Source organism: Haliotis cracherodii, unplaced genomic scaffold (assembly GCF_022045235.1).
Source record: "Haliotis cracherodii isolate W230 unplaced genomic scaffold, xgHalCrac1.p SCAF_5, whole genome shotgun sequence".
In the NCBI taxonomy this organism is placed as follows: Eukaryota; Metazoa; Mollusca; class Gastropoda; order Lepetellida; family Haliotidae; genus Haliotis; species Haliotis cracherodii.
The window spans coordinates 65,371,364-65,398,493 of record NW_027266308.1 but is presented as its reverse complement, the minus strand read 5'-3'; the positions used below and the strand labels follow the sequence as shown (position 1 = coordinate 65,398,493).

The following is a 27,130-nucleotide window of genomic DNA, read 5'->3' as shown; positions in this document are numbered from 1 at the left end:
AAATCCGTCAAAGAGCGTTATAAATGACGTTCTCGGTCATAACGAATGTTTTCATGAAGGACGTTAAGGGCCTCGCTTTAAGGTAAATCGTTCACTCAACAGGAACTGCGTCCTGTTATGAATCCTTCTTTGGAGAAAAACTATGCGAAACTTCGTTCAAAGGAAATCCTTACCGTGAGACGTTAGAGTAGCAGGGTGTTTTTCCATATGATACGCTTATGATCTCTATAAGCAGCTAGAGATAGTTCTGGAAGGAACACTAAGAGAAACAGAGTCTTAAGGTCTGAGTAACATGATATTGAACGGTGTTGTGACATTCCTGGAACTACAATGTGAGTTTGGTGTTACAACAACGTCTGGAGTATAATGACGGGTTTGTTTCCTCGCCTGTGACCACTCCGCCAGTGGGATGTCGGAGAGCGGATACCTGTGGCTGTTGTTGGTCTGTCTGGAGCTGACGGCACTGTCTGCGACCTGTAGGATGACCTCCTACAACGTCACTATAGGTAGGTACATCACAGGTATTGCCAACACATTTCTATAGTTCGTCATATGTGACATTCTTATGTGGGTGACGTGAAGTAAGTTTGGGTTTAACGTAGTGTTAACTTGAATACCCCACTCAGACACACTTTACTGACTCCGAGCCGACCAGTCCTTGTTTTGTCCCCTTAATGCCGAGTGCCAGACAGGGTAACAGCAGCCACCATATTTTAAGGTCATTTGGCATGACGCAGCCGGGGGTCGAACCAGTGACCTTCCGCTCTCCGGGCAGACACTCAATCTAGACTTGACCACGGAGGTGGGTTTAACGCAAATTGATCTCAGTTATATCATGTTGACGTACTATCTATAAAAATGGTTATGTACGTACGAGCAAAACAACATGTCCCATTTTCCTCGTGGATATGTGTGCAATCAAGCATTGTGAAGAAATTGTCGTGCAACTGCAATAAAGTGAGTGTCTTGTCATTGAGGAGAATAGTGAATGTCTTGTCATAGAGGAAAATAGTCATACTCACAAGCAATAAAGTCTGTTGTGACTGCATACAGTGGACGGGTCTTTTGTCACAGAAGACAGCAGTCAGTGGGTGCCTTTCACAGAAGACAGCAGTCAGTGGGTGTCCTTTCCCAGAAGACAGCAGTCAGTGGGTGTCCTTTCACAGAAGACAGCAGTCAGTGGGTGTCCTTTCACAAAAGACAGCAGTCAGTGGGTGTCCTTTCACAGAAGACAGCAGTCAGTGGGTGTCCTTTCACAGAAGACAGCAGTCAGTGGGTGTCCTTTCACAGAAGACAGCAGTCAGTGGGTGTCCTTTCCCAGAAGACAGCAGTCAGTGGGTGTCCTTTCACAGAAGACAGCAGTCAGTGGGTGTCCTTTCACAAAAGATAGCAGTCAGTGGGTGTCCTTTCACAGAAGACAGCAGTCAGTGGGTGTCCCTTCACAGAAGACAGCAGTCAGTGGGTGTCCTTTCCCAGAAGACAGCAGTCAGTGGGTGTCCTTTCCCAGAAGACAGCAGTCAGTGGGTGTCCTTTCACAGAAGACAGCAGTCAGTGGGTGTCCTTTCACAAAAGATAGCAGTCAGTGGGTGTCCTTTCTCAGAAGACAGCAGTCAGTGGGTGCCTTTCACAAAAGATAGCAGTCAGTGGGTGTCCTTTCCCAGAAGACAGCAGTCAGTGGGTGTCCTTTCACAGAAGACAGCAGTCAGTGGGTGTCCTTTCACAGAAGACAGCAGTCAGTGGGTGTCCTTTCACAGAAGACAGCAGTCAGTGGGTGTCCTTTCACAGAAGACAGCAGTCAGTGGGTGTCCCTTCCCAGAAGACAGCAGTCAGTGGGTGTCCTTTCACAGAAGACAGCAGTCAGTGGGTGTCCTTTCACAGAAGACAGCAGTCAGTGGGTGTCCTTTCCCAGAAGACAGCAGTCAGTGGGTGTCCTTTCACAAAAAGATAGCAGTCAGTAGGTGTCCTTTCACAGAAGACAGCAGTCAGTGGGTGCCTTTCACAAAAGATAGCAGTCAGTGGGTGTCCTTTCCCAGAAGACAGCAGTCAGTGGGTGTCCTTTCCCAGAAGACAGCAGTCAGTGGGTGTCCTTTCCCAGAAGACAGCAGTCAGTGGGTGTCCTTTCACAGAAGACAGCAGTCAGTGGGTGTCCTTTCACAGAAGACAGCAGTCAGTGGGTGCCTTTCACAAAAGATAGCAGTCAGTGGGTGTCCTTTCACAGAAGACAGCAGTCAGTGGGTGTCCTTTCCCAGAAGACAGCAGTCAGTGGGTGTCCTTTCACAGAAGACAGCAGTCAGTGGGTGTCCTTTCACAGAAGACAGCAGTCAGTGGGTGTCCTTTCACAGAAGACAGCAGTCAGTGGGTGTCCTTTCCCAGAAGACAGCAGTCAGTGGGTGTCCTTTCCCAGAAGACAGCAGTCAGTGGGTGTCCTTTCACAGAAGACAGCAGTCAGTGGGTGTCCTTTCACAGAAGACAAGCAGTCAGTGGGTGTCCTTTCCCAGAAGACAGCAGTCAGTGGGTGCCTTTCACAGAAGACAGCAGTCAGTGGGTGGGTGTTCTTTGGAGAAGAAGCACGCAGAGGCCAACTTTTAAAGGACTTCTCATCAGAACATTCTGGCGTTCGTAAATACTGTTCGAAATCATAGCAGGATGTTTCTAATCCACTTGAAAGGGGAGTACTCAAATTACTGCTGAACTAATCTTGATTGAAACCAATGTACCGCGGGACGTCTTGTGCACAATCTTGCAGCAGGAGACAATGCACACATCATTAGTTATCAAGTCTACTTTACAGAGTGGTGGTCTCATTTACAACGTTGCAGAACTCTCTACACGCTGTACTAGTTCTTTGAACAAAATGATTTGAGAAAAAATGCTGAAAGATAGAATATAATTTTCATGTAATTAGTTATGTGCGAAACAATTTTTTTTGTAGAAAGCCACTGGGGGGTGAATGGGCTAAATTTGTTTAAAAGTAAATTCATGTTGCATTTCGCTCAGTGATAAAATACACATGTCTATATGTTTCCGACCACTATTGATGGGCATGTCAAGTGCATTGATCGCTCAAATGATGCACTTAATTCACATGTGGTTTCCTTAATTGCCATAACGCGCCCAACGGGGGAGCCAAAACAATTAATTATAACTTTACAATTATTAGTATTTTATCGATTATTCTAACCTGGCAATATCAAACTGTTGGGTAAATCATATAACTCCTTGATTCCTCACTGGTGGATGTTGAATAGAGGGAAACGCTTTGAATCGTATAGTGGACACAATGTGAGTTGATATTTCTCAAGATACTTTTGCCAAACAAGGGCGGAATTCTCAACCAATTACCACACGCCTCAGCTTGTTTCTATATCCTATATGGACAAATGGCATTTATCACTATCTATCCTTTAATAAAGAGGATAAACCATTCACAAACAAAATATCATCCATACATTTTTGAAGACCCGTGAAGATCCGGGGTAGAATAGGTCTTCAGCATCCGTAAAGACGACTATGCTTGTCGTAAGAGGCGACTAACGTGATCGGGTGGTCAGGTTCGCTAACTTGGTTGATGCATGTCATCGATCCCAATTGCGTGGATCGATGTGCATGATGTCAATCACTGGACTGTCTGGTCCAGACTCGAATATTTACTGACCGCCGTCACATAGCTGGAATAGTGCTGAGTGCGGCGTTAAAAAATAAACAAATAAACAAAATATTAATTTTTTTAAATAATCGGTTATGGTATTACTGACATCATTGAAGATACACTTACAGATCATTTTGAGAAATTGAGCGGATTTCCCTCATCAATGTATATAATGAGCCAAGTTTGGACCAATATCATGGTGTTTATTATATGATGCTTTGTAACATTGTAAGTATGCTGTTCTGTGGTATGTACAAACTAATACCTTTAAGGATTGCATATTATTCTTTAACAGCTGTTTTATTGCATTACGTTGTTTATACCACCTCTGAAAAAACAATAATGTCATTATTGTTGACATTTAAAGGATTATGTCTCAATTTACACAACTATATTGTCGTGACTGACATGTGTCCCAACATGCCCAAGACGACCTAGCAGGAAGTATATTTGCTACCGACAAATAATAAGGGAACTAATTATGCATGCATGAACAGCACGTGATGCACGTGCACACAGAGGCCAAACTGTGTGTATATGGTGGAACTGACAATCACTAAAAATGAATCCAAGGCAGGTTCTCAATGAACAGTCAAAACGGCGAATTGTGGGAACGGTAGAGAGGGGACATCAATATCCAAAGTTGCCCGAATGTTTGGCAAATCAAATGTGTATTTTCCCGACTGCCAGACGGGTACCGTCAAATGTGTCGCCCATCATGGTGGACACACCAGATATGGATCTAGGCGTCCGAAATTTATTTTACATACATTTTTCGTCAATACACGTTCACTATCATGTCCCTTATATTTTGTCGGTAGTATATATCTGATGTTAACGCCTGTGGTTGAATCATTAACCTCATCACATAAATTATTGGAAGCCGTTTTGTTTATATGTATAAAGAACACAATATCGATCCGGTATATGGACTCACAGACATCTCTGGTTCGATCTTATTCTGCTATAAATGTTTTGAGGTCATTAAATCATCTATATACCCAATATTCTTCACATTCGATTAATTATGTTGAGAAATGAACAAAGTGTTTGTATCGTGTTGGTATTGTGTACAAAGGAACCAGCCTCATTAGTGCCACAGGGTTCATCTTTTGTCCCCTCCCCATCTCCACATCGTCCTAAGTACTTGGGTCATTATTGAGATTGCCGGCGGCTCGTTAAGAGTAATGATGTGTTGTAGGGAGAGATAGCGAGCTATTTGTCATCAAGGAAAGCTGTTTTCATCTGTATTAATTTCATGTGCTACAATATTGATTTCAAATATTTTCGTTTAGAATATTACCTCAAAGTTTTGGTCCGAGGTCGTGCTACAAAGTGTGGCATTTGTTATGCGTGGATGAATGGTTATTCGCTGAATCTAACACCTTAATTTTGCATACCATGTATAAAGGGGTAACCTAATGTTAAAAACATAAACCTAATGTTATTTTACAGGCGAACACCCTGAGCATGCGAACACTCCAAAGATATAAGGACTCGTATAAGAAGCTAATATCCATACCGCCGTGTTACAATAAGTGATTGAACGGTTTTGCAATATCTAAGAATATTCGAGAAATACACTTTACTTTGGAGGACCGACCGGTGCATGACAGCTCTAAAGTAACATTATCTGGCCGACAAATACAGCGTGTCTCAATTTCTATTTTTTATGGTCTGATTAACTGTTGTCTGATTAGCTGAGTGTGTAATATGACCCGGTGTGGGCACCAGGTGTAGCGAGTTGACACGTGATACTGTGGTCGAGCACCGCTGTTCAGACAAGCAACATACACTCTTCAAAAAAAGAACGCACCGGTGGTATGTAATTCAATGACACAAAAACATCCGGTATATTTATTGGATGTATTTTATTGGAAAATGTTTCGAATCCCGGTTCGCCCCGATTACGTTTCTAGGTTTGTCAGCACCATACCCATGCTCGTGGGTTTCACTGAAGTGGTAAACGTCTGTGACCTGCATCACTTCGGGCTTTCCTCCCACATTAAGCTGATACGCCGTGATATAACTGGAGAACTGTTCAAAGCGGCTTGTAAACCCAACTCACTCACTCACTCTAAGTTCTTAAGGCAAAATACGGAAGCATCTCATTTACCTCAGAGGAGGAAAGTAGTACGCCACGTTGGTCCTAGACGTTTACGACACGAGCACACAGTTAGGTTTGTAATCGTGGCGATAGGATCCAACATTCGCTGTTGTTTGTTGTTTAACCCAGCAATATTCCAGCTATATAACGGTGGTCTGTAAATGATCGTGTCTGGGCCAGACAATCCAGTGATTGATATCATGAGCATTGATCTACGTGATTGGGATACGATGACATCCAGCAACCAAGTCTGCGGACCTGACCAAGCGATCCCGTTAGTCGCCTTTCACGACAACCATGGGTTGCTGAAGACCAATTCTACCCCGGGTCGTCACGGGGACAACGACATGTAATGCATCACGCCCGGACAGAGAATTGCGGCGCCACTAACCACTGGGGCACACGTGCCCTGTAAGAACCTCGTGTTTTAATAAAGCGATACAACAGCACTCTACAGTGAAACATAGTTTTCAATCATTTTCAGGTGACTCTGAAGTGATGCAGGTCTCAGACGTTGACAACTTTGGTGAAACCCACGAGCACGGGTATGGTGCTGACAAACCTAGAAACATAATCAAGGTGAACCTGATTTCGAACCCACAATCATAGGTTTCTGATGTGCCCAAAGGACGCAACTTTGATGTATACAAGATGTGGGTCTTGTTAATATCATGTCCGCTCAATAATAATTGTACCTGTGCAATCTTAAAGTGTTTTTTCTTTTATTTTCTTTACGGGGGTTTACAAAACAGTCTGGTATTAATCAAATGTGAATAAAATGTGTCGCTAAGAATTTTCAACATCTGGATGCCTTCTAGTATTTTCCAGCCATTAATTGGGTTTTCGGTGATTCATTCATATAATTTTCATCACTTTTTTGCCTGTTACGCCCAATGTAATTTGTTTCGGTGCATAATCGAGACTGATTATTCTCTGGCGTTTAAGTCTTATATTTACTGCTATGAGGGCTAATCAGAGACTCCCTCGTCAGGCATTGGTACATGCGAGAGCCGGACAACATTTACACAGATTAAGGGCCTATCTCAGGAAGATCAACCTCCTCTGCTTAAGTGTATACACAGGTGCGAATAGATTGTGGTGTAAAAGGTTAAGAACAAATGGGACAAATATGTGTAGAGAATTAATAAATGAAGAATACATAAAGGCGATCTTTGGCCCGATGAAGTTATTTTTAAGCCGAACCCTTTAGTTTTAAGGAGGGAAATTGCGCGCTGAAAGTAATGTTTTATCCCCTCAAATGATTAGACTAGATTAACGTATTTTACTTATTTTATTTATTTTACCGTGTTTCCGAACGCGGGTATTAATCTCATATCTCTGCCATTTGATGATAAATCGATTTCGTCAAAATCAAGAGCGATGATATATGATATTCAATGCACGAGAGTGACGATATCTGATTACCCTCTCGAGAGAGTGACGATATCTGATTACCTTCTCGAGAGAGTGACGATATCTGATTACCTTCTCGAGAGAGTGACGATATCTGATTACCGTCTCGAAAAGAGGAAAATATCTGATTACCTTCTCGAGAGAGTGACGATATCTGATTACCATCTCGAGAGAGTGACGATATCTGATTACCCTCTCGAGAAAGTGAAGGTATCTGAACCGTCTCGAGAAAGTGAAGACATCTGACTACCGTCTCGAGAAAGTGACGATATATGTTTACCCTCTCTCTCTCTCTCTCTCTCTCTCTCTCTCTCTCAAGAGAGAGAGAGAGAGAGAGAGAGAGAGTGACGATATCTGATAACCTCCTCTCGATGGCGGCGATATTTGTTATCATCTCTCGGCAGAGATTGGGGATTTATCTCATGCACGTATGAGGATATCTCACTGCATGTAATATAACAAAAGGAATTTATCGCTTATTTAGTTATATCACATTTATCTGACGATATACAATCGCTATTTCACTAGAGGGAAGTTACATGTAACACATGAACCTATCAACCATGTCAATTCCCTTGATGAGATTAACATATTCCATTAACAAATTATTTCTATTTATCTGGTTCTATCAAGTATATGATATCATTGATTCAAGTTCATTTTTATCGTTTTAACCATATATATTAATCAACTAGCCGGCATAATTTCCTTTGATGTTCTCATGGCGATAAATGTCATACTGCAAAATAGGCCTTGATATCTCAGATATTACATATGTTTTATCCGAAATATCACTCCACTTTTGGGGTATCGTTGATTGGTTACTCACCAAATAAACGATAACTATGTCGCCCTCACAAAATATAAATCTAACAATATTTAACAACATTAAAGTCAGGAAAAAATAACAACATTTTAATTGTATTAATACAGTGTATAATAATGTTGACCCAAAATGGTACCTAGTTGATTAGAATCTGCGCCAGAAACATTTAAAGCAAACAGGGCATTGGCTCCAATATATGCTCGTCAGCCATTAGATAAACAAGTTGCATGCGTCACACTCGACAGAGTAGACAACATACCAGCTAGTCCCGCTCGTCGTGCGCGATAACCCGCTGATGTTACAAATTTGTTTAAGTCTTCAATTCATCATCGTAGCCGTGGGGTAGCCTAGTGGTTAAAGCGTTCGCTCGTCACGCCGAAGACCCGGTTCGATTCCCAACAAGGGTACAATGTGTGAAGCTCATTTCTGGTGCCCTTGCCGTCATATTTCTGGAATATTGATAAAACCATACCCACCCACTCTTCAATTCCTCCTCCAGGCACCGTGTTACACCCGTCATGGATGAAAGACAGACCGAGACAGACACAGACCGAGATGACGTCACATCGTAGCAACTGTCGTGTGAATATCACAATTCTCACAGCGATCCTTGACACAGACAACGAATTTCTACTAAGACTAAAAGGTAACAGGGTGCTGTTTGTTTTATTTAAACCAACTAATTAAACATAATAATAATAAATGCTATTGCGACCTCGTAAGGTCAAAAGAAACGTTTCCCACGACATTACAGCCAAGCTTAATAATAGATGTCCTCCTGACAGTCTGATATAGCAGCAAAGTAAATAGGAACATATATGTCGAACTATGTGTCTTCTTGGCCTTACAGTCGATCAGACCCGTGAAGATCGGAGGTAGAATAGGTCCTTAGCAACCCATGCTTGCCGTAAGAGGCGACTAACGGGATCGCTGACTTGGTTGATGCATGTCATCGTATTTCAACTTCGTAGATCGATGCTCTTGATGTCAATCACTGAATTATGTATAGACCGCCATCATAAAACTAACAAACAAAACATCACGCATACAGTGTGGCGACGACATTTTTCAAGTATAACAATACATGTTTTCAAAGATGTTGTGGAGCCAATTCCTTTCCACTGCATATGAATCAGAATTTCTGCTCGGATTGACAAAGTCAAAACAAGGTAATGTAGCCAAGACGTTTAACTTAAGCTGTGTTAAACAACGAAAAGGGATTACAGTAGATCATAAAACTTGATTGTCCTCCTGGCCTTACAGCAGATCATAATATGTGAATATACTCTTGGCCTTACACTCGATCATAATACTTGAATGTCCCCATTGCCTTGCAGTAGATCACAATACTTGATTGTCCTCCGATCCTTTCCTTAAAGTAGTTCATAATACTTGGATGTCCTCCTGGCCTTAAAGACGATCATAATACTTGGATGTCCTCCTGGCCTCACAGATGATCACAATACTTGAATGTCCACCTGGCCTTACAGTAGATCACAATACTTGATTGTCCTCCTTTCCTGAAAGTAGTTCTCAATACTTGGATGGCCCCCTGGCCTTACAGACGATCATAATACTTGGATGTCCCCCTGGCCTTACATACGATCATAATACTTGAATGTCCCCCTGGCCTTACATACGATCATAATACTTGGATGGCCCCCTGGCCTTACAGACGATCATAATACTTGAATGTCCCCCTGGCCTTACATACGATCATAATACTTGGATGGCCCCCTGGCCTTACAGACGATCATAATACTTGAATGTCCCCCTGGCCTTACATACGATCATAATACTTGGATGGCCCCCTGGCCTTACAGACGATCATAATACTTGAATGTCCCCCTGGCCTTACATACGATCATAATACTTGGATGGCCCCCTGGCCTTATAGACGATCATGATACTTGAATGTCCTCCTGGGCTTACAGCAGATCATAATACAAATGTCCATATTTTTATAAAGTGCAGTTCTGTTCTATCGAACATAATACTTGAATGACCTTCTGTGATAACAAGTAACAGTCACACTAGACCCCCCCTCAGCACAGAGTCGGACATAAAACATCCGGTACCATAGCCATAAACGCCGAATGTCTTGTCCCAGCATCACAGTCATGATAATGCATTTTTATGCATTTCCAATCATCTCTGTACCCATATTATATTCCTAGTAACCTCCCTCCGGAGTAACGACCCGCCAGCTGATCTCATCCTCATAGGGCCGTCCTCGACAACGTGCTCACCTCCACGCCTTGGGACAACACTTGGCGACGACGACAGCATCATGACTCTCCCCTGTCCCAGCCAGCACGGCCATGACTCAACAACCTCATCCACGTGGTTGCCGCAGTCGACGTTTCATGACGCATGGGACTTCATGACGTCGTACACAAACGCCATACCACAGGATACCCTGGTGATTCTTTATGAGGAAAACACAGGTAGTGATCACAACAAGTGACTGGTCTCTAACTCTATAGTACATACATCTCCCGGTGCACTCATTAAAAAAACATTAATCAAAGCATTGATGAGTGTTCACTTCCAGCAATTTCTATTGTGAAAATACTTCTCTGTACGTAGTTATTGTTTAGGCGTAGAGGCGCGCCACCCGTTGCAAGATCAGAGCAAACGGTCCCAGCAATCTTCATTATCTTTTACAGCATCATAGATGAAGATCCGGGTACAAGAAATGTCTTCAGCAGACCATGCTTGTCGTAAATGGCGACTAACGGGATCGTGTGGTCAGGTTCGCTGACTTGGTTGATGCATGTCATCGTATTGCGTAGATCGATGCTCATGATGTCAATCACTGGACTGTCTGGCCCTGACTCGATTATTTACAGACCGATGTGCTGCGTTAAACAAAAAACAAACAAACAAAACATAGATACACAGTTCCGAAGTGGTGATAATGTTGGACACACTAACCAGTTTGTTCTTGAAAAGTCGAGCGAATAATCCATTAGTTTGTTCTAGAAAAATCCAGCGAACAATCCATTAGGCCCCGAATCTGAGATCGACAAAACCTTAATTGTGTCATTACAGGAATATAAACTAACGATCCAATACCTTTCAATACGTTCATAAATACAGGATGACCACGTATGTCCAATTAATTTTGAGGCGTTCCTGTCCGTTTGCCATGCATATAACATTCATTATCATCACACCATACGGTTAAAACAGCTATAATATTGTAATGTTTGTTACTGAAATCAAATATGAATAAGGTATTTTCAAATGGGTTCCAATGTTTTTGAACAACTTCTTGGCTCATAAACGATTATTAATCAATAATGAAATAGTCCCGCATCATTAGTGATAATTATTAACTTATATTTTTAGCATATTTTATCAGTAAGATGAGACCATGACAATGTATAAAAATATAAATGATCATATCAACGACTTCCGTGATAATTGCGATAATGATGGCGTTATGATTATAATTATAGTAGTGAGTGAGTGAGTGTGGTTTTACGCCGCTTTTAGCAATATTCCAGCAGTATCACGGCGGGGAACACCAAAAATGGGCTTCACACATTGTACCCATGTCGGGAATCGAACCCGCCCGACGATCGAACACTTTAATCCACTAGGCGACACCCCCCTAGTAGTAGTAGTAGTAGTAGTAGTAGTAGTAGTAGTAGTAGTAGTAGTAGTAGTAGTAGTAGTTATTACCAAGGACACCAATACCCATACAGGAAGACTATCACCGTATCGTATTAAGTTCTTCAAGCTATATATGTTAACCTTTGTTATTTTCCCTAAAAAAGCAGGAAGATTTCTAGGTCAGTTCTTGGAGAAACACCTACCGTCCAGCCTGGATCTGAAGCTGATGATGTACAGCACCGAGACTCTATCCGCAACCACCAGGTGGCGCTCGGAGCTCGCACACATACACAACAGGACCTATGTGAAGGGAATATATGGAATTCTGTTGGGGTCAGAATCTACTCTCCGAGAATATATGCAAGAGGTACTGATGGAGATCACTGAAATATGGCTTTGTATTTCATACACGAGAGCATCAAATAAGAAGATTGTATATTTAATCAATACTCTTAAACAATGCTCGGTGAAACCTTTGGATAACGCAATGACTAAATATACTTATAGAGCAAAACTTGACGATAAATCCAGTGCTTTCTTCCTAACGTCATTGTAATGGCGATACTGTTTGAGACAAACACCCCGGAGAACATTCCACTCTTACACTGTTTAAACTGAATGTAGAAGGGGAAATATAAAAATCGGTTTCCACGTCTATTGAGTTGGCATGTATGCATGTTTATAACCCCCGGGTTGAAGAAATAGGTGGTGAGATGCTAAATCTGTACGTCATATCGGTACAAATCATTAATTCTTAATTCGTTTACCGTATTTCCTCTATAAGGCACCCGGACGTCTTGTATTTTCGCGTATGCCGTTGACCCAGGATCTATTATTGGCCCGTGGTCTGTTCTCTTCATGCTGGCAGAGTGGCACTACTTTACCAAATCCAAAATTTTACAGTTTTACAAAGGGTACATTAGCAGGAAACGGTTATTATTGCGGGTAGAATAGGTCTTCAGCAACCCATGCTTGTCGTAAAAAGCGACTATGCTTGTCGTAAGAGGCGACTAACGGGATCGGGTGGTCAGGCTCGTTGACTTGGTTGATGCATGTCATCGATCCCAATTGCGTGGAACGATGCTCATGATGTCAGACACTGGACTGTCTGGTCGAGTCTCGAACATTTACAGACCGCCGTCATATAGCTGGAATGTTGCTGAGTGCGGCTTTAAACAACAAACAAACAAAAGTTATTATTGAAGGGAGAAATCATTACAAGTTAATGCGATAGGGATAATTGATTACAACAAATAATACACCCGGCCTCTCTTTTGGACAGAGCGTATACCCGGCGTCAATTGGACTGCGTCTTATAGAGTGAGTGAGTGAGTGAGTGAGTTGGATTTAACGCCGCTTTTAACATTATTCCAGTTATATCACGGCGTGTCAGCTTAATGTGGGAGGAAAGCCCGAAGTGATGCAGGTCTCAGACGTTTACCACTTCGGTGAAACCCACGAGCACGGGTATGGTGCTGACAAACCTAGAAACATAATTGGGGCGAACCGGGATTCGAACCCACGCATCTTATAGAGGAAACACGGTATGTCTTATACCTACTATCGCCTACACGATTGTGAACACTATTTCAGATAAACAATTTCGATGCTTTGTTCCCGAGAACCACGGACTTCCGCCACCGGTCATTCTGGTTGGTCATCACACAAACAGTGGACATCCACGTGTTGGAGAAAGTATCTCGTGATCTAGAAAATATGGCCATCATATCACCTGGACTCTCCCCATATGACCATGACATGAATACGTCAATTGAGGTAAGTCCTCATGTACATACCTAGTATGTCTTTAATCATTCATGTTAGTTATGGTGTATTTAATTATGTATATAAATTAAGGTGAACTTTAAAATTTGAACTACGAAAGCTATTCTCTTTTGATTTGATTTATTCCAAACATGTTACGGAATGTTACAGTTTAGTTAATGGCGGTACAATTTCTGTTTCAGTCACTTGTGATGGAAACGACGTTCTCGGGTCTTGGGAAAAACCTCAACGTCTGCGGCAACATGACGTCGGCAGCTGTAGTGTGCGTCATCGCTCATCACTTGGAGTCGGTAAGTCGGTAGTCGGAGGCATTGTGGTAGTCTAGTGGGTAATCATATCAACGACCCGGGTTCGATTCCCACATGGGTACAATGGGTGAAGCCCGTTCTTAGTATACCGAGACGTGATAGGTATGGCATAATGTTAAAATTGGCGAAAAGGCAAATCACGCACTTGCTGACGGTACAACCAAATTCTAAGAGATCCTTACAGTCTAAGTCACAGCGTTATTCCTTAATAATCAATTAACATAACATTTATTTTTTAAATATCGTTAAAAAGCTTTTACTATTTTTGTGATACGAGGGGCGTTCAATACGATTTGCAACTTCAATATAAGACCAAGTCGCAGAATATCTTTTGCACTTTCATTGTGACCACCCTTAGGTGAATGAAGCCATCACATCTAACTTACTGTTGTGTCTGGAACTTGTTATGACACGTGTCAACCTGGTGTTATGACTAAAGTCACACCTGCCACAAGTTGACGTTGCTTGTGTAAACACAAATGCCCAAGTTGCAAAACTTATTGAACGTCCCTCGTCTCTTTGAAGTCGGATATTTGCTCAAATAAATGTACTAAAACTGGCGTGTATTGTATTCTAGGCCTTCCAGACGGCGGAGTCCGAGCGCCTCTACGTGCATGTTGCTGAGGGAGTGGGCGACACCCACCACTACGTCAAACACCCGCTGTCCAAGACACGAGCAGATTTAAACGACTTTCTCTTCCCTAACGTCAAATATGGCTACAACCTACGACATCTGAATATAACGATTCAGCCGGTAAGTGAAGAGTGTTAAAGCCTCCTCAAATAGTATGAGGAGTATTGAACTGAGACTTTATTATGACGTTTACTATTCGTAACAGCGAAACCAACATTTAACTATATTGACATCAGTGTTTACTCTCGGGAAATAATTCAATAACGGAGTCATGTTTATATCTTTAAAAAACCCGACCACATTTGTCTTTTCAACATATTTATGAGAAAGAGAATTTGTGGCTGTCAACTTCTATATTATGAGGAACACAACGTTTCGGAGTATATACTTACTCCTTCATCAGGTGAATTAATACTATATGTAGCAGAGAACAGAATTAACATTTATTCAGGACAAATTTGATGAAATGTTCATGTTGTGATGATACATATGCGCAATATATCAATACATTGATAATATGCTTCGATTTTCACAATGCTGAATGAGCCGTGTTTCTACAAAACGTAAAGACAACTATATATACACACAATAAATATCTAATTGTCACTGAAATTGTAACCAAGTACCTTCACAAATGATAAATGAAGTCATTTCTATTCAAAATCGATAAGGGGCGGTCGGGTAGCCTTGTGGTTAAAGTGTCTCACATCGAAGACCCGGGTTCGATTCCCGACATGGGTACAATGTGTGAAGCCCATTTCTGGTGTCCCCCGCCTGATATTGCTGGAATATTGCTAAAAGCGGCGTAAAACCATACTCACTCAATCCCTCAAAATCCATATATCTATTTTGTAATATTTGATGAAACGTTTAACGTTATTTGACTAGTAGAACATTTAAAAGTGATTTATGATAAAGTAACACTACTCGCACATGTAATGATTTTCACTGCTGTGACATGCTTCGACTTTCCATATAGTTCATCCGTTACTCTATTTTGTTCAATATTTCCTTGGGATGCCCCCTGCATAAAATGGGCATGTGACGTCGACAGGCCTTCTTCTACTTGTGATCATCAACTGTTTACACTGTTCCAATGGCTTTTCCTACACGTTAAACGCAGGACATGCTTACGCTTTTCGCGAACACCTGCAGTCATCACTGATTTTCATTGATCCATGTGTATAATTTTCACCTCTATCTTGCGTTTTACGCCCAATGGAATCTCTTTCGGTGGATAATAGAGACTCATTAATCTCTGGCGTTACCCTTGTATGTTTGTATCGCCAGAGGCCGAACGATACATCCGTCGTTTTAGGCACATGCCTTACTGTCAACCTCAAAGACAACCGGACTGCTCACTATTTTACGGGCCTAAGATATTTTCTGTTGCCGTATTATCAATCTCATTGCATAAGGCCCTCAGACAGACAGTATCGCACGTTTGAAACCCACGTGGTGCCATGCTATTTAATTCAAACATTCTGGGTGTTTAGGTTTAAGAATTTGTCATATTGTTTGCAGGAATATACTTTGTATGTGTAACGGAGGTATGGGTATTGATACCATGATACATTGTCATCATAGTGTACGTGTCTCTTGTGTTATATCACCAGCAGTGATACGAAGAAAGCAAATGCCCTAAATGCTGGCATCTGGGAAAACCAATAAGTTTCACAGATGTCAGATGGACGGTGCTTTGTAGACAGCACCTACTCCATGGTAATGTTCACAGCGTGTGTTTAAAAAAGCACATCATATCTGCCGCGAGACCGTTCCTGGCCCAGTAAGTGTAATATGTGATCTCCCATTGTCAAGTTCTACCAACAGAGTCGGCAGAGGACGAGTTAATTATCGTATTTCCAGGTGGCGAAATTCCCGTTTTCTTGTAAGATTCTTTTGATTTTTATTGGTAATCGTTCCTGAGGAGTGATATAGATTCGCATGGAACGAAGCGTGTTTGGAAGATTTACCTTGCTAATATATGCTTTTGGTAAAAATTGAAAATCGATCCGGCTTTTGTCAACGATGCTGTATCCGGATCAGTGGACATTATACTTATTTCGTCACCCCTGATACACATTATCATTAGCATTGTTCATCAGTCATTAGTTCATTACTACTGCACTTTACATCTATTCCGTGTATTCTGCCATTGTGTAAGGCTTCAAATACCGAAATAATATGAAATGGTAATTAAATACTTGATACATACGAGACTCACATGCCGTGCCTTGCACATGGTGTCTCTGTGTGACTGTGTCTGTGTGTGTATATTTGTGTTTATTTATTTATATAAATGTATATAATTAGTTAGTTCAAAAGGTTTAAAAATACACCACACTTTTATAAAACGTCTTTCAGTACAAATCCGCCGTCAACAAATACAGTAGTGCACGTGTTTATATACATGCACTATATATCGTGACCAAAATAATTAATTGATTGATAATTAAAGACATAACCCTTAACAATAACCCACGAAGTATAGAATCAGGTACATAAAGAACACTCAGCTACATACATGGAAAAACAAACAGCACCGTGCATCTCCACTCTACCTCAGTAACCGTTATAAGAAAAGTAGCGATTAGGCTCTGTATCTACAATTCGCCACTGTAATCAGTTTGGTGTCTCCACTGTTGGTTTTGAATTTATAGAAGCTAGTAAGTAACAGTAAACACAAGATATTTTATGGATGAAAACTTCGTTATTCTCTAATGATGCGACGTTTCGATTTAGATCCTTATACTGTTGTCAATCAAGGGTGACTCTATACCTAAGAGTCGCATGATAAGGGAAAAAGAAGTTGTCATCCATAAAATATTTTCTTTACTGTTGGTGCTTACAGTTTGGCTTAAATCAGCAACGTATTGTCTAGTATCGATCCATAAGCACTCATCCACACACTCGTGTATTATGTTGGGGCAGTGGCCGGGATTCATGGAGCGTGTTGATGATGGGAACGCTACAACCTACCAGGGCATGTGTATTGAGATGCTGAAGGTGCTACAAGAGGCTCTCAACTTCACGTGAGTCTTTGCTTGCCGAGAATGCCTGATTCACAGTACAAACCATTTGTTTGTTGGAAATTGGTATGTCATCGGCCTGTTGAATGTATTTTCAATTTTGCATAAAATATCCCCATAACGAAAGCGACTATCACAGTCAAGGATGATTGATATTTCTATGACTAAATACTATAGAAGTGTCAAGGGTATGTACTGATACATCTTCTCAAACAATCTTTTCGTTTTATCGGTAGATTAAATGCGCAACCCTTGATCAATACGATGACCGAAGTTGTATTTGTTTTCCATCCATTATACATCAATTATGACTTAATCCATAATGCCAATCAATACACGCCTGTGTCTCACCCGTGAGAACAATCATTACGTGACCTAATTCCTGTGAGTGCATTTTCACTACCACTTTTGTGTGGACTTTGTTTCCAACCATCTGTGTGTGTACATTCGTACCTGGCATCTGTGTGTGTACATTCGTACCTGGCATCTGTGTGTGTACATTCTTACCTGGTATCTCTGTGTGTGTACATTGTTACCTTCGATCTCTGTGTGAACATTCTTACCTTCAATCTGTGTGTGTACATTCTTGCCTTCCATCTGTGTGTGTAATTCTTACCTTCCATCTGTGTGTACATTCTTACCTTCAATCTCTGTGTGTACATTCTTACCTTCCATATGTGTGTATACATTCTTACCTTCAATCTGTGTATACATTCTTGCATTCCATCTGTGTGTGTACATTCTTACCTTCCATCTGTGTGTGTACATTCTTACCTTCCATCTGTGTGTGTACATTATTACCTTCCATCTGTGTGTGTACATTCTTACCTTTCATCTGTGTGTGTACATTCTTACCTTCCATCTGTGTGTGTACATTGTTACTTTCCATCTGTGTGTACATTCTTACCTTCCATCTGTGTGTATATTCTTACCTTCCATCTGTGTGTGTACATTGTTACCTTCAATCTGTGTGTGAACATTCTTACTTTCCATCTGTGTGTACATTGTTACCTCTCATCTGTGTGTGTGTACATTATTACCTTCCATCTGTGTATGTACATTGTTACCTTCCATCTGTGTGTGTACATTGTTACTTTCCATCTGTGTGTGTACATTCTTACCTTCAATCTGTGTGTGTACATTGTTTCCTTCCATCTGTGTGTACATTCTTATCTTTCATCTGTGTGTATATTCTTACCTTTAATCTGTGTGTGTACATTGTTACCTTTCATCTGTGTGTATACATTCTTACCTGGCATCTGTGTGTGTACATTGTTACTTTCCATCTGTGTGTGTACATTCTTACCTTCCATCTGTGTGTGTACATTATTACCTTCCATCTGTGTGTACATTCGTACGTTTCATCTGTGTGAGTGTGTACATTATTACCTTCCATCTGTGTGTGTACATTGTTACCTTTCATCTGTGTGTACATTCTTACCTTTCATCTGTGTGTACATTCTTACCTTTAATCTGTGTGTGTACATTCTTACCTTTCATCTGTGTGTGTACATTGTTACTTTCCATCTGTGTGTGTACATTATTACCTTCCATCTGTGTGTGTACATTATTACCTTCCATCTGTGTGTGTACATTCTTACCTTCCATCTGTGTGTGTACATTATTACCTTCCATCTGTGTGTGTACATTCTTACCTTCCATCTGTGTGTGTACATTCTTACCTTCCATCTGTGTGTGTACATTCGTACCTTCCATCTGTGTGTGTACATTCTTACCTTTCATCTGTGTGTGTACATTATTACCTTCCATCTGTGTGTGTACATTATTACCTTTCATCTGTGTGTGTACGTTATTACCTTCCATCTGTGTGTGTACATTATTACCTTCCATCTGTGTGTGTACATTATTACCTTCCATCTGTGTGTACATTCTTACCTTCCATCTGTGTGTGTACATTATTACCTTCCATCTGTGTGTGTACATTATTACCTTCCATCTGTGTGTGTACATTCTTACCTTCCATCTGTGTGTGTACATTATTACCTTCCATCTGTGTGTGTACATTATTACCTTCCATCTGTGTGTGTACATTATTACCTTCCATCTGTGTGTGTACATTCGTACCTTTCATCTGTGTGTGTACATTATTACCTTCCATCTGTGTGTGTACATTCGTACCTTTCATCTGTGTGAGTGTGTACATTATTACCTTCCATCTGTGTGTGTACATTATTACCTTCCATCTGTGTGTGTACATTATTACCTTCCATCTGTGTGTGTACATTCTTACCTTCCATCTGTGTGTGTACATTATTACCTTCCATCTGTGTGAGTACATTCGTACCTTTCATCTGTGTGAGTGTGTACATTATTACCTTCCATCTGTGTGTGTACATTCTTACCTTCCATCTGTGTGTGTACATTCTTACCTTCCATCTGTGTGTGTACATTCTTACCTTCCATCTGTGTGTGTACATTCTTACCTTCCATCTGTGTGTGTACATTATTACCTTCCATCTGTGTGTGTACATTCTTACCTTCCATCTGTGTGTGTACATTCGTACCTTTCATCTGTGTGTGTACATTATTACCTTCCATCTGTGTGTGTACATTCGTACCTTTCATCTGTGTGAGTGTGTACATTATTACCTTCCATCTGTGTGTGTACATTATTACCTTCCATCTGTGTGTGTACATTATTACCTTCCATCTGTGTGTGTACATTCTTACCTTCCATCTGTGTGTGTACATTATTACCTTCCATCTGTGTGAGTACATTCGTACCTTCCATCTGTGTGAGTGTATACATTATTGCCGTCCATCTGTGTGTGTACATTCTTACCTTCAATCTGTGTATGTACATTGTTTCCTTCTATCTGTGTGTACATTCTTACCTTCCATCTGTGTGTACATGCTTACCTTCCATCTGTGTGTGTACATTGTTACCTTTCATCTGTGTGTGTACATTCTTACCTTCCATCTGTGTGTGTACATTCTTACCTTCCATCTGTGTGAGTGTATACATTATTACCGTCCATCTGTGTGAGTACATTATTACCTTCCATCTGTGTGTGTACATTTGTACCTTCAATCTGTGTATGTACATTGTTTCCTTCTATCTGTGTGTACATTCTTACCTTCCATCTGTGTGTACATTATTACCTTCCATCTGTGTGTGTACATTGTTACCTTCCATCTGTGTGTGTACATTCTTACCTTCCATCTGTGTGTGTACATTCTTACCTTCCATCTGTGTGTGTACATTCTTACCTTTCATCTGTGTGAGTGTGTACATTATTACCTTCCATCTGTGTGTGTACATTATTACCTTCCATCTGTGTGTGTACATTCGTACCTTTCATCTGTGAGTGTACATTATTACCTTCCATCTGTGTGTGTACATTCGTACCTTTCATCTGTGTGAGTGTGTACATTATTACCTTCCATCTGTGTGTGTACATTATTACCTTCCATCTGTGTGTGTACATTATTACCTTCCATCTGTGTGTACATTCTTACCTTCCATCTGTGTGTGTACATTATTACCTTCCATCTGTGTGTGTACATTATTACCTTCCATCTGTGTGTGTACATTATTACCTTCAATCTGTGTGTGTACATTCGTACCTTTCATCTGTGTGTGTACATTATTACCTTCCATCTGTGTGTGTACATTCTTACCTTTCATCTGTGTGAGTGTGTACATTATTACCTTCCATCTGTGTGTGTACATTATTACCTTCCATCTGTGTGTGTACATTATTACCTTCCATCTGTGTATGTACATTCTTACCTTCCATCTGTGTGTGTACATTATTACCTTCCATCTGTGTGTGTACATTCGTACCTTTCATCTGTGTGAGTGTATACATTATTACCGTCCATCTGTGTGTGTACATTCCTACCTTCAATCTGTGTATGTACATTGTTTCCTTCTATCTGTGTGTACATTCTTACCTTCCATCTGTGTGTACATTCTTACCTTCCATCTGTGTGTGTACATTGGTACCTTCCATCTGTGTGTGTACATTCTTACCTTCCATCTGTGTGTGTACATTATTACCTTCCATCTGTGTGTGTACATTATTACCTTTCATCTGTGTGTGTACGTTATTACCTTCCATCTGTGTGTGTACATTATTACCTTCCATCTGTGTGTGTACATTATTACCTTCCATCTGTGTGTACATTCTTACCTTCCATCTGTGTGTGTACATTATTACCTTCCATCTGTGTGTGTACATTCGTACCTTTCATCTGTGTGTGTACATTATTACCTTCCATCTGTGTGTGTACATTATTACCTTTCATCTGTGTGTGTACATTATTACCTTCCATCTGTGTGTGTACATTCATACCTGGCATCTGTGTGTGTACATTCTTACCTTCCATCTGTGTGTGTACATTATTACCTTCCATCTGTGTGTGTACATTCTTACCTTCCATCTGTGTGTGTACATTGTTACCCTCCATCTGTGAGGACAATGTTACCTTCCATCTGTGTGTGTACATTATTACCTTCCATCTGTGTGTGTACATTCTTACCTTCCATCTGTGTGTACATTATTACCTTCCATCTGTGTGTGTACATTCTTACCTTCCATCTGTGTGTGTGTGTACATTATTACCTTCCATCTGTGTGTGTACATTGTTACCCTCCATCTGTGAGGACAATGTTATCTACCATTTGTGTGTGTGTGTGTGCAGGTACACGCTGTATGAGAACAAAGACCAGACCTGGGGAGTTGTAGAAAATGGCTCGTGGATCGGCATGGTCGGGGAACTACACCGACGGGTGAGTATTATTAACTGTGTCTTCCCTCTGTTCAACACTGTTGCAGATATAAAACGTTCACTATCCAACGAAAGCTGTTAATACAAATTTCTTCAGTGCATGAAATGAAACAAAATATGCTCCATTCGCCACCTTTCCCCATCTCCCAGGAAGCTGACCTTGCCCTAGCTGACATCACTATCCACTACCAGAGAGACCAGGTCGTTGATTTTGTACTTCCGGCCTTTCGAAGGGAAGTGACTGACATCGTGTACCGGAAGTGGAAGACGGAAGACTTCAACTGGAAGCATCTGACACGTCCTTTCACCCCCCTCGTCGTGCTGTGTATAACAGCAGCACTGGTGTTTGTCATGTTGATGGTGGCGGTCACAGAGAGACTTAACCCTTATTACAGCGGGATGATGGAGAGACAGAGCCCTCTGGACATATCCTGGAAAACCGTCTGGTATCTGCTTGGATCCGTGCTCATGCAAGGTGATGCTACAATAGCCGGCTCTGTACCTTACAACATAATTGTTGTAAATACTACCTAAAACGCACCCCACTCCATATCATTCCCCGCCCCCCTACGCACACAAAAAAAGAAAAGAAAAAAAGAAGATAAAATAAAATGGAATAAAATAAAATAAAATAAATAAATAAATAAATAAATAAATAAATAAATAAATAAATAAATAAATAAATAAATAAATAAATAAATAAATAAATAAGAAGAAAATGTGAAAAAGAAGAGTAAACATAGAAACAACTATACAATGGCGTGGTCCGTATGAATTAAAATCCTATTTAAATAATTATTTCAATACGGGTGTTATAATTTCGTTTATTATTGGGGGTGGGTGCTAGGGTGAAGGGCAGCTTGAGGTAATATGTTGAACACAAACCTACGAAGCAAATAGGTACACGTGTTTTAATTAAGCGTCGTTATTCTTAAAATATCCAAATAATATGTACACCTGCGAAAAAATAATCGTCGGTTTTATGTCAGAAGTTTCTGAGATGATGGTATTATCCTGACAGGTGGAACCCAGGAACCTGGTTCTTGCACCGGCCGAGTCCTCCTGTCGACGTGGTGGATCTTCTGCATCGTGATCGCTGCCACCTACAGTGCCACCCTCATCGTATCCTTCGCCGTGCAGGAGGAAGCAGTCCCGTTCAAGTCGCTGTCGGATCTCGTTGAGAATGAGGAGTACAGATGGGGATTATTTGACGGGTCTATTGCTATGCTAATACTAACCGTAAGTGTAAAACTAATTACAGTGCCTGGTTTCACCAAATTAAGCGACGAATAACAATGAACGTACATAGCTGTTATTTCACACCTGAGACCGCTTCCGGGTTGTCGTGGCCGTGTCAAAAGACGTTAACAGATGGTACTTGTTGTTACCCGGCTTTGTGTTCGGCATCATGGGGATAAACGAGGGACTTTACGGTTCGGATTCAGTACCCACAAAACCTATAATCATGGGTTCGAATCTCTCATCCGTGCCTCTTCATGCTACCTCACCAATACCCCTTAACGGTGCCCCTCTCCATACCCCCCCCCCCCCCCCCCTTACCCCCCTCATCCGTGCCCCCTCACCCATACCTCCTCACCCGTGCCCCTTCACCCATGCCCCCTCACCCGTACCCCCCTTATCAGTGCACCCTCACCCATGTACCCCAATCCGTAACCCTCACCCATGTATCCTCATCCGTGCCCCCTAACATCTGAGACTGACGTCTAAAACGGGAGAATTACAATATATTTATGATGTCCTAGACATTTACACCAGTTAAGATGGATAAGAGCCTCATTTCACCCCTCATTCTGTACATCGAAAATACTTTGGATGGATTTGGATTTGAATAAAAAAGTGTTTTGTAAATAGTTCATTTTTTTTTATATTTTGTATCAGTTAACTCCTCTATCATCTATTGTCTTATATTTCCTGCCAGAACTCAACTCGTCCAGAGTTCCAGAAGGCCCTTGATGGTGTCCGAAAGTTCGCCCAGTCAGACCCGAGTGTCCTCAGTCGAGACATTGAGGTGCAGCTCCACAAGGTCCAGACGGAGAAGTATGCCCTCATCTCGAGCCGGGCAACGCTGGAGTACATGCAGTCGGTGTCACGCCCGCTAGATCTCCGCATAGTCGGGGAGAACCTGTATTCCACCCATGTGGCCCTGGCAGTTCCACCCGACTCCCCATTCCTGCCAGATTTTGAGAGAGTGTGAGTACCCTCCAGGATTAGACACATGTGTCTCCTAGAACCTGAAGTGGTTCTGAATATCAATTGATTGTAATCTTTTAAAGCAAATGATCTGCATAGGTGTTCCTTTGTCATTACATTGATGCACTTATACAGAAATTATTACAAAATAAGGGGCACGGGTGGCCAAGCCGTCTAAGCCGCCGCGATTCGTTGTGCAAAGTTGCGTCCCTTGGGCACGCCAGAAACCTATGATTATGGGTTCGAATCCCGGTTCGCCCCGATAATGTTTCTAGGTTTGTCAGCACCATACCCGTGCTCGTTGGTTTCACCGAAGTGGTAAACGTCTGAGACCTGCATCACTTCGAGCTTCCCTTCGGGCATGCAGCTGACACGCCGTGATATAACTGGAATACTGTTAAAAGCGGCGTCACACCCAACTCACTCACACACTATTACAAAATAAATTATGTCAATACTAAAAAGCACATTAGTCAAAGCATCTCTTTCACTTTTTAGATATAATATAATGTATTGAAGTTCATCCATTTTTATTAAGACGTATTTACAATGTAAGCACACTTCGGGTATTGGTTCCATCGTTTTGTGAATATTTGATAAATTCAAGAAAGAAGATTACTGACAATGAAGAATCTCTATTAGCTCAAATATTATGGAATAATAATTTGGTAACTGTCAATGGAAAATTTCTATATAATGTTTTGTTTGTCAGGGATATATTTTATGACGATGGTAATGTAAAGAGTAAACATGACCTACAAAGTAAGCTTAATTTACAGTCTGATGTAAAGTTCTACAATACAGGATCTATCAAACGAGCAGTAGGTTGTTCATATAGTATGTTCTATCCATTTAGACCTGACTGGGATACGGACAAACTATCTGAAATTGATGGAAAAGAATAAAAGGAGAAATTGGATCTAGGGTTTTTTTAAATCAGGTTTTAAATAGTATTGAAGTTACTTTGCAATATACATTTCTCAACGCTCCTAATACCTGCTAATCTTCGGGCACCCTGCGTCTCCTAACCGTTCCGTTATATTTTGTCATGAGTATATCCTCGTTGATTTCAGGATGTCGACTATGAGTGAGATTGGGTTGCTGGAGACATGGGAAGAACATTGGTGGAACCATAGCTATCTGAAGAACCCGTCAGTCACTCTCGGAGGACAACCTATAACTATTGGCAACTTCCTGAACGCGCTGTGCCTCGTTGCCATCGGTGTGGCTTGTGGCGTTACCGCCCTCCTACTGGAATATGTCATCGAACGGATCAGACGGTGCTACATGGCATCATTTGAAAAGAAAACTGAGGCAGTGACTGCATGTGTGGAAGACCATGTGGTTGATATGACCTAACCACTGCCAATGATGGACGCAGAGACGAACAGACCGACGGAACGGTGTACTTCAGTTATATTGGTTCCTAAATCAGTAATCAACCATTGGAGCCTATTAACCTTAACGGTCTTAACATCTGATTTGACGTGATCAGGAAGGCCCTCGCAAGTGTTGTGGAACTTGGATTTAAACATGTTCCTATTGCCCTAAATGACATACAAAGGTACAACACTATGGTATCAGAAAGATTAGATGACAACAAATTGCGGTTGAGACATTACTCCTTAGTTTATGCTGTCACAAATAGTTGGTGACTGCGAACTGCAAGCACATGGGATTGATATATGAACGATCCTTCAATCATTTAGAAAGCACAAGGACACCTGACATACGTGTGAAGGATTATTTTTATGAAATCCGAAGCTGTTACCCTAAGAATTGGCATAAGGATGACCTGTATATGAAGGCCAAGAGGACTAATTTAAAGATAAACATTTCTCGGAAGGAAGCGGACGGAATATATTTTTATGACATAATTGTTTCTGAAAACATAAACATCTTCTTGTGAGTAACCTGAGGTGGTGAGGTGCGGTGAAATCGGGTGATTGAGTGAGTGAGTATGGTTTTACGCCACTTTTAGTAATATTCCAGCAATATCACGGCGGGGGACACCAGAAATGGGCTTCACACATTGTAGCCACGTCAGGAATCGAACCCGGGTCTTCGGCGTGACTAGCGAACGCTTTAACGACTAGGCTACCCGAACGCCGCGAGGTGAAATCGGGTTTACTGTCAAGATTACTGCACTTACATATCTACGTGCATGCGTGTGTCTGTGTCTGTGTGTATCTGTGAGTGTGTGTACTTGTTCTAGTCCAGACTAATGCCGATTTTTTAGTGCTAGCACACTGATGTACTGTTCCGCAGTTTAACATGAATATCCCACTCAGACAAAGAATACTGACTCCGAGCCGACCAGTCCTTGTTTTAGCCTCTTAATGCAGAGCGCCAGGCAGCGAAACAAGATGTACCATCTTTAAACGTCTTTTCGTATGACGCGGCCGGGCATCGAACCCACGATCTTCCGCCCTCAGGGCAGACGCTCTACCACTAGACCACAGTGGCGGTCATGAGTAACCTGACACCGAAAGGGTCATTTTTAGGATAACCTGCCTGGTCCAGACACGGCATTAAGGTTATCCTGATATCCTGTCATTGAAGCCCGAAGACTGTTACTACTGATACACTGTCATTGAAGAAGCCTGAAGACTGTTTCTACTGATATCCTGTCACTGAAGCCTGGAGAACAGTTTCAACTGATATCCTGTCACTGAAGCCTGAAGACTGTTACTACTGATACACTGTCATTGAAGAAGCCTGAAGAATGTTTCTACTGATATCCTGTCAATGAAGCCCGAAGACAGTTTTTACTGATAAACTGACATTGAAGG

At 41.4% G+C, this 27,130-nt stretch overlaps 1 protein-coding gene across 1 annotated transcript; it reads left to right on the top strand.

Moving 5' to 3' along the window:
* Window positions 1-409: 409 nt before the first annotated feature.
* On the top strand, window positions 410-27,130 carry LOC139443500 (glutamate receptor-like). The gene is made up of 13 exons (XM_071224486.1): window positions 410-506; window positions 8,495-8,641; window positions 10,173-10,442; window positions 11,781-11,983; window positions 13,210-13,392; window positions 13,584-13,691; window positions 14,287-14,463; window positions 17,275-17,375; window positions 22,041-22,128; window positions 22,278-22,602; window positions 23,149-23,366; window positions 24,067-24,338; window positions 25,412-27,130. The coding sequence occupies exons 1-13, from the start codon at window positions 410-412 to the stop codon at window positions 25,695-25,697; spliced, it is 2,475 nt and encodes an 824-aa protein (XP_071080587.1). The 3' UTR covers window positions 25,698-27,130.

Excerpts from the sequence above, each read along its gene's own strand:
- LOC139443500 (XM_071224486.1), top strand. The coding sequence starts at position 410 with ATGTCGGAGAGCGGATACCTGTGGCTGTTGTTGGTCTGTCTGGAGCTG. Across the intron at positions 10,443-11,780 it reads TCTTTATGAGGAAAACACAG|CAGGAAGATTTCTAGGTCAG; the intron begins GTAGTGATCACA and ends TCCCTAAAAAAG. Across the intron at positions 14,464-17,274 it reads TGAATATAACGATTCAGCCG|TGGCCGGGATTCATGGAGCG; the intron begins GTAAGTGAAGAG and ends ATGTTGGGGCAG.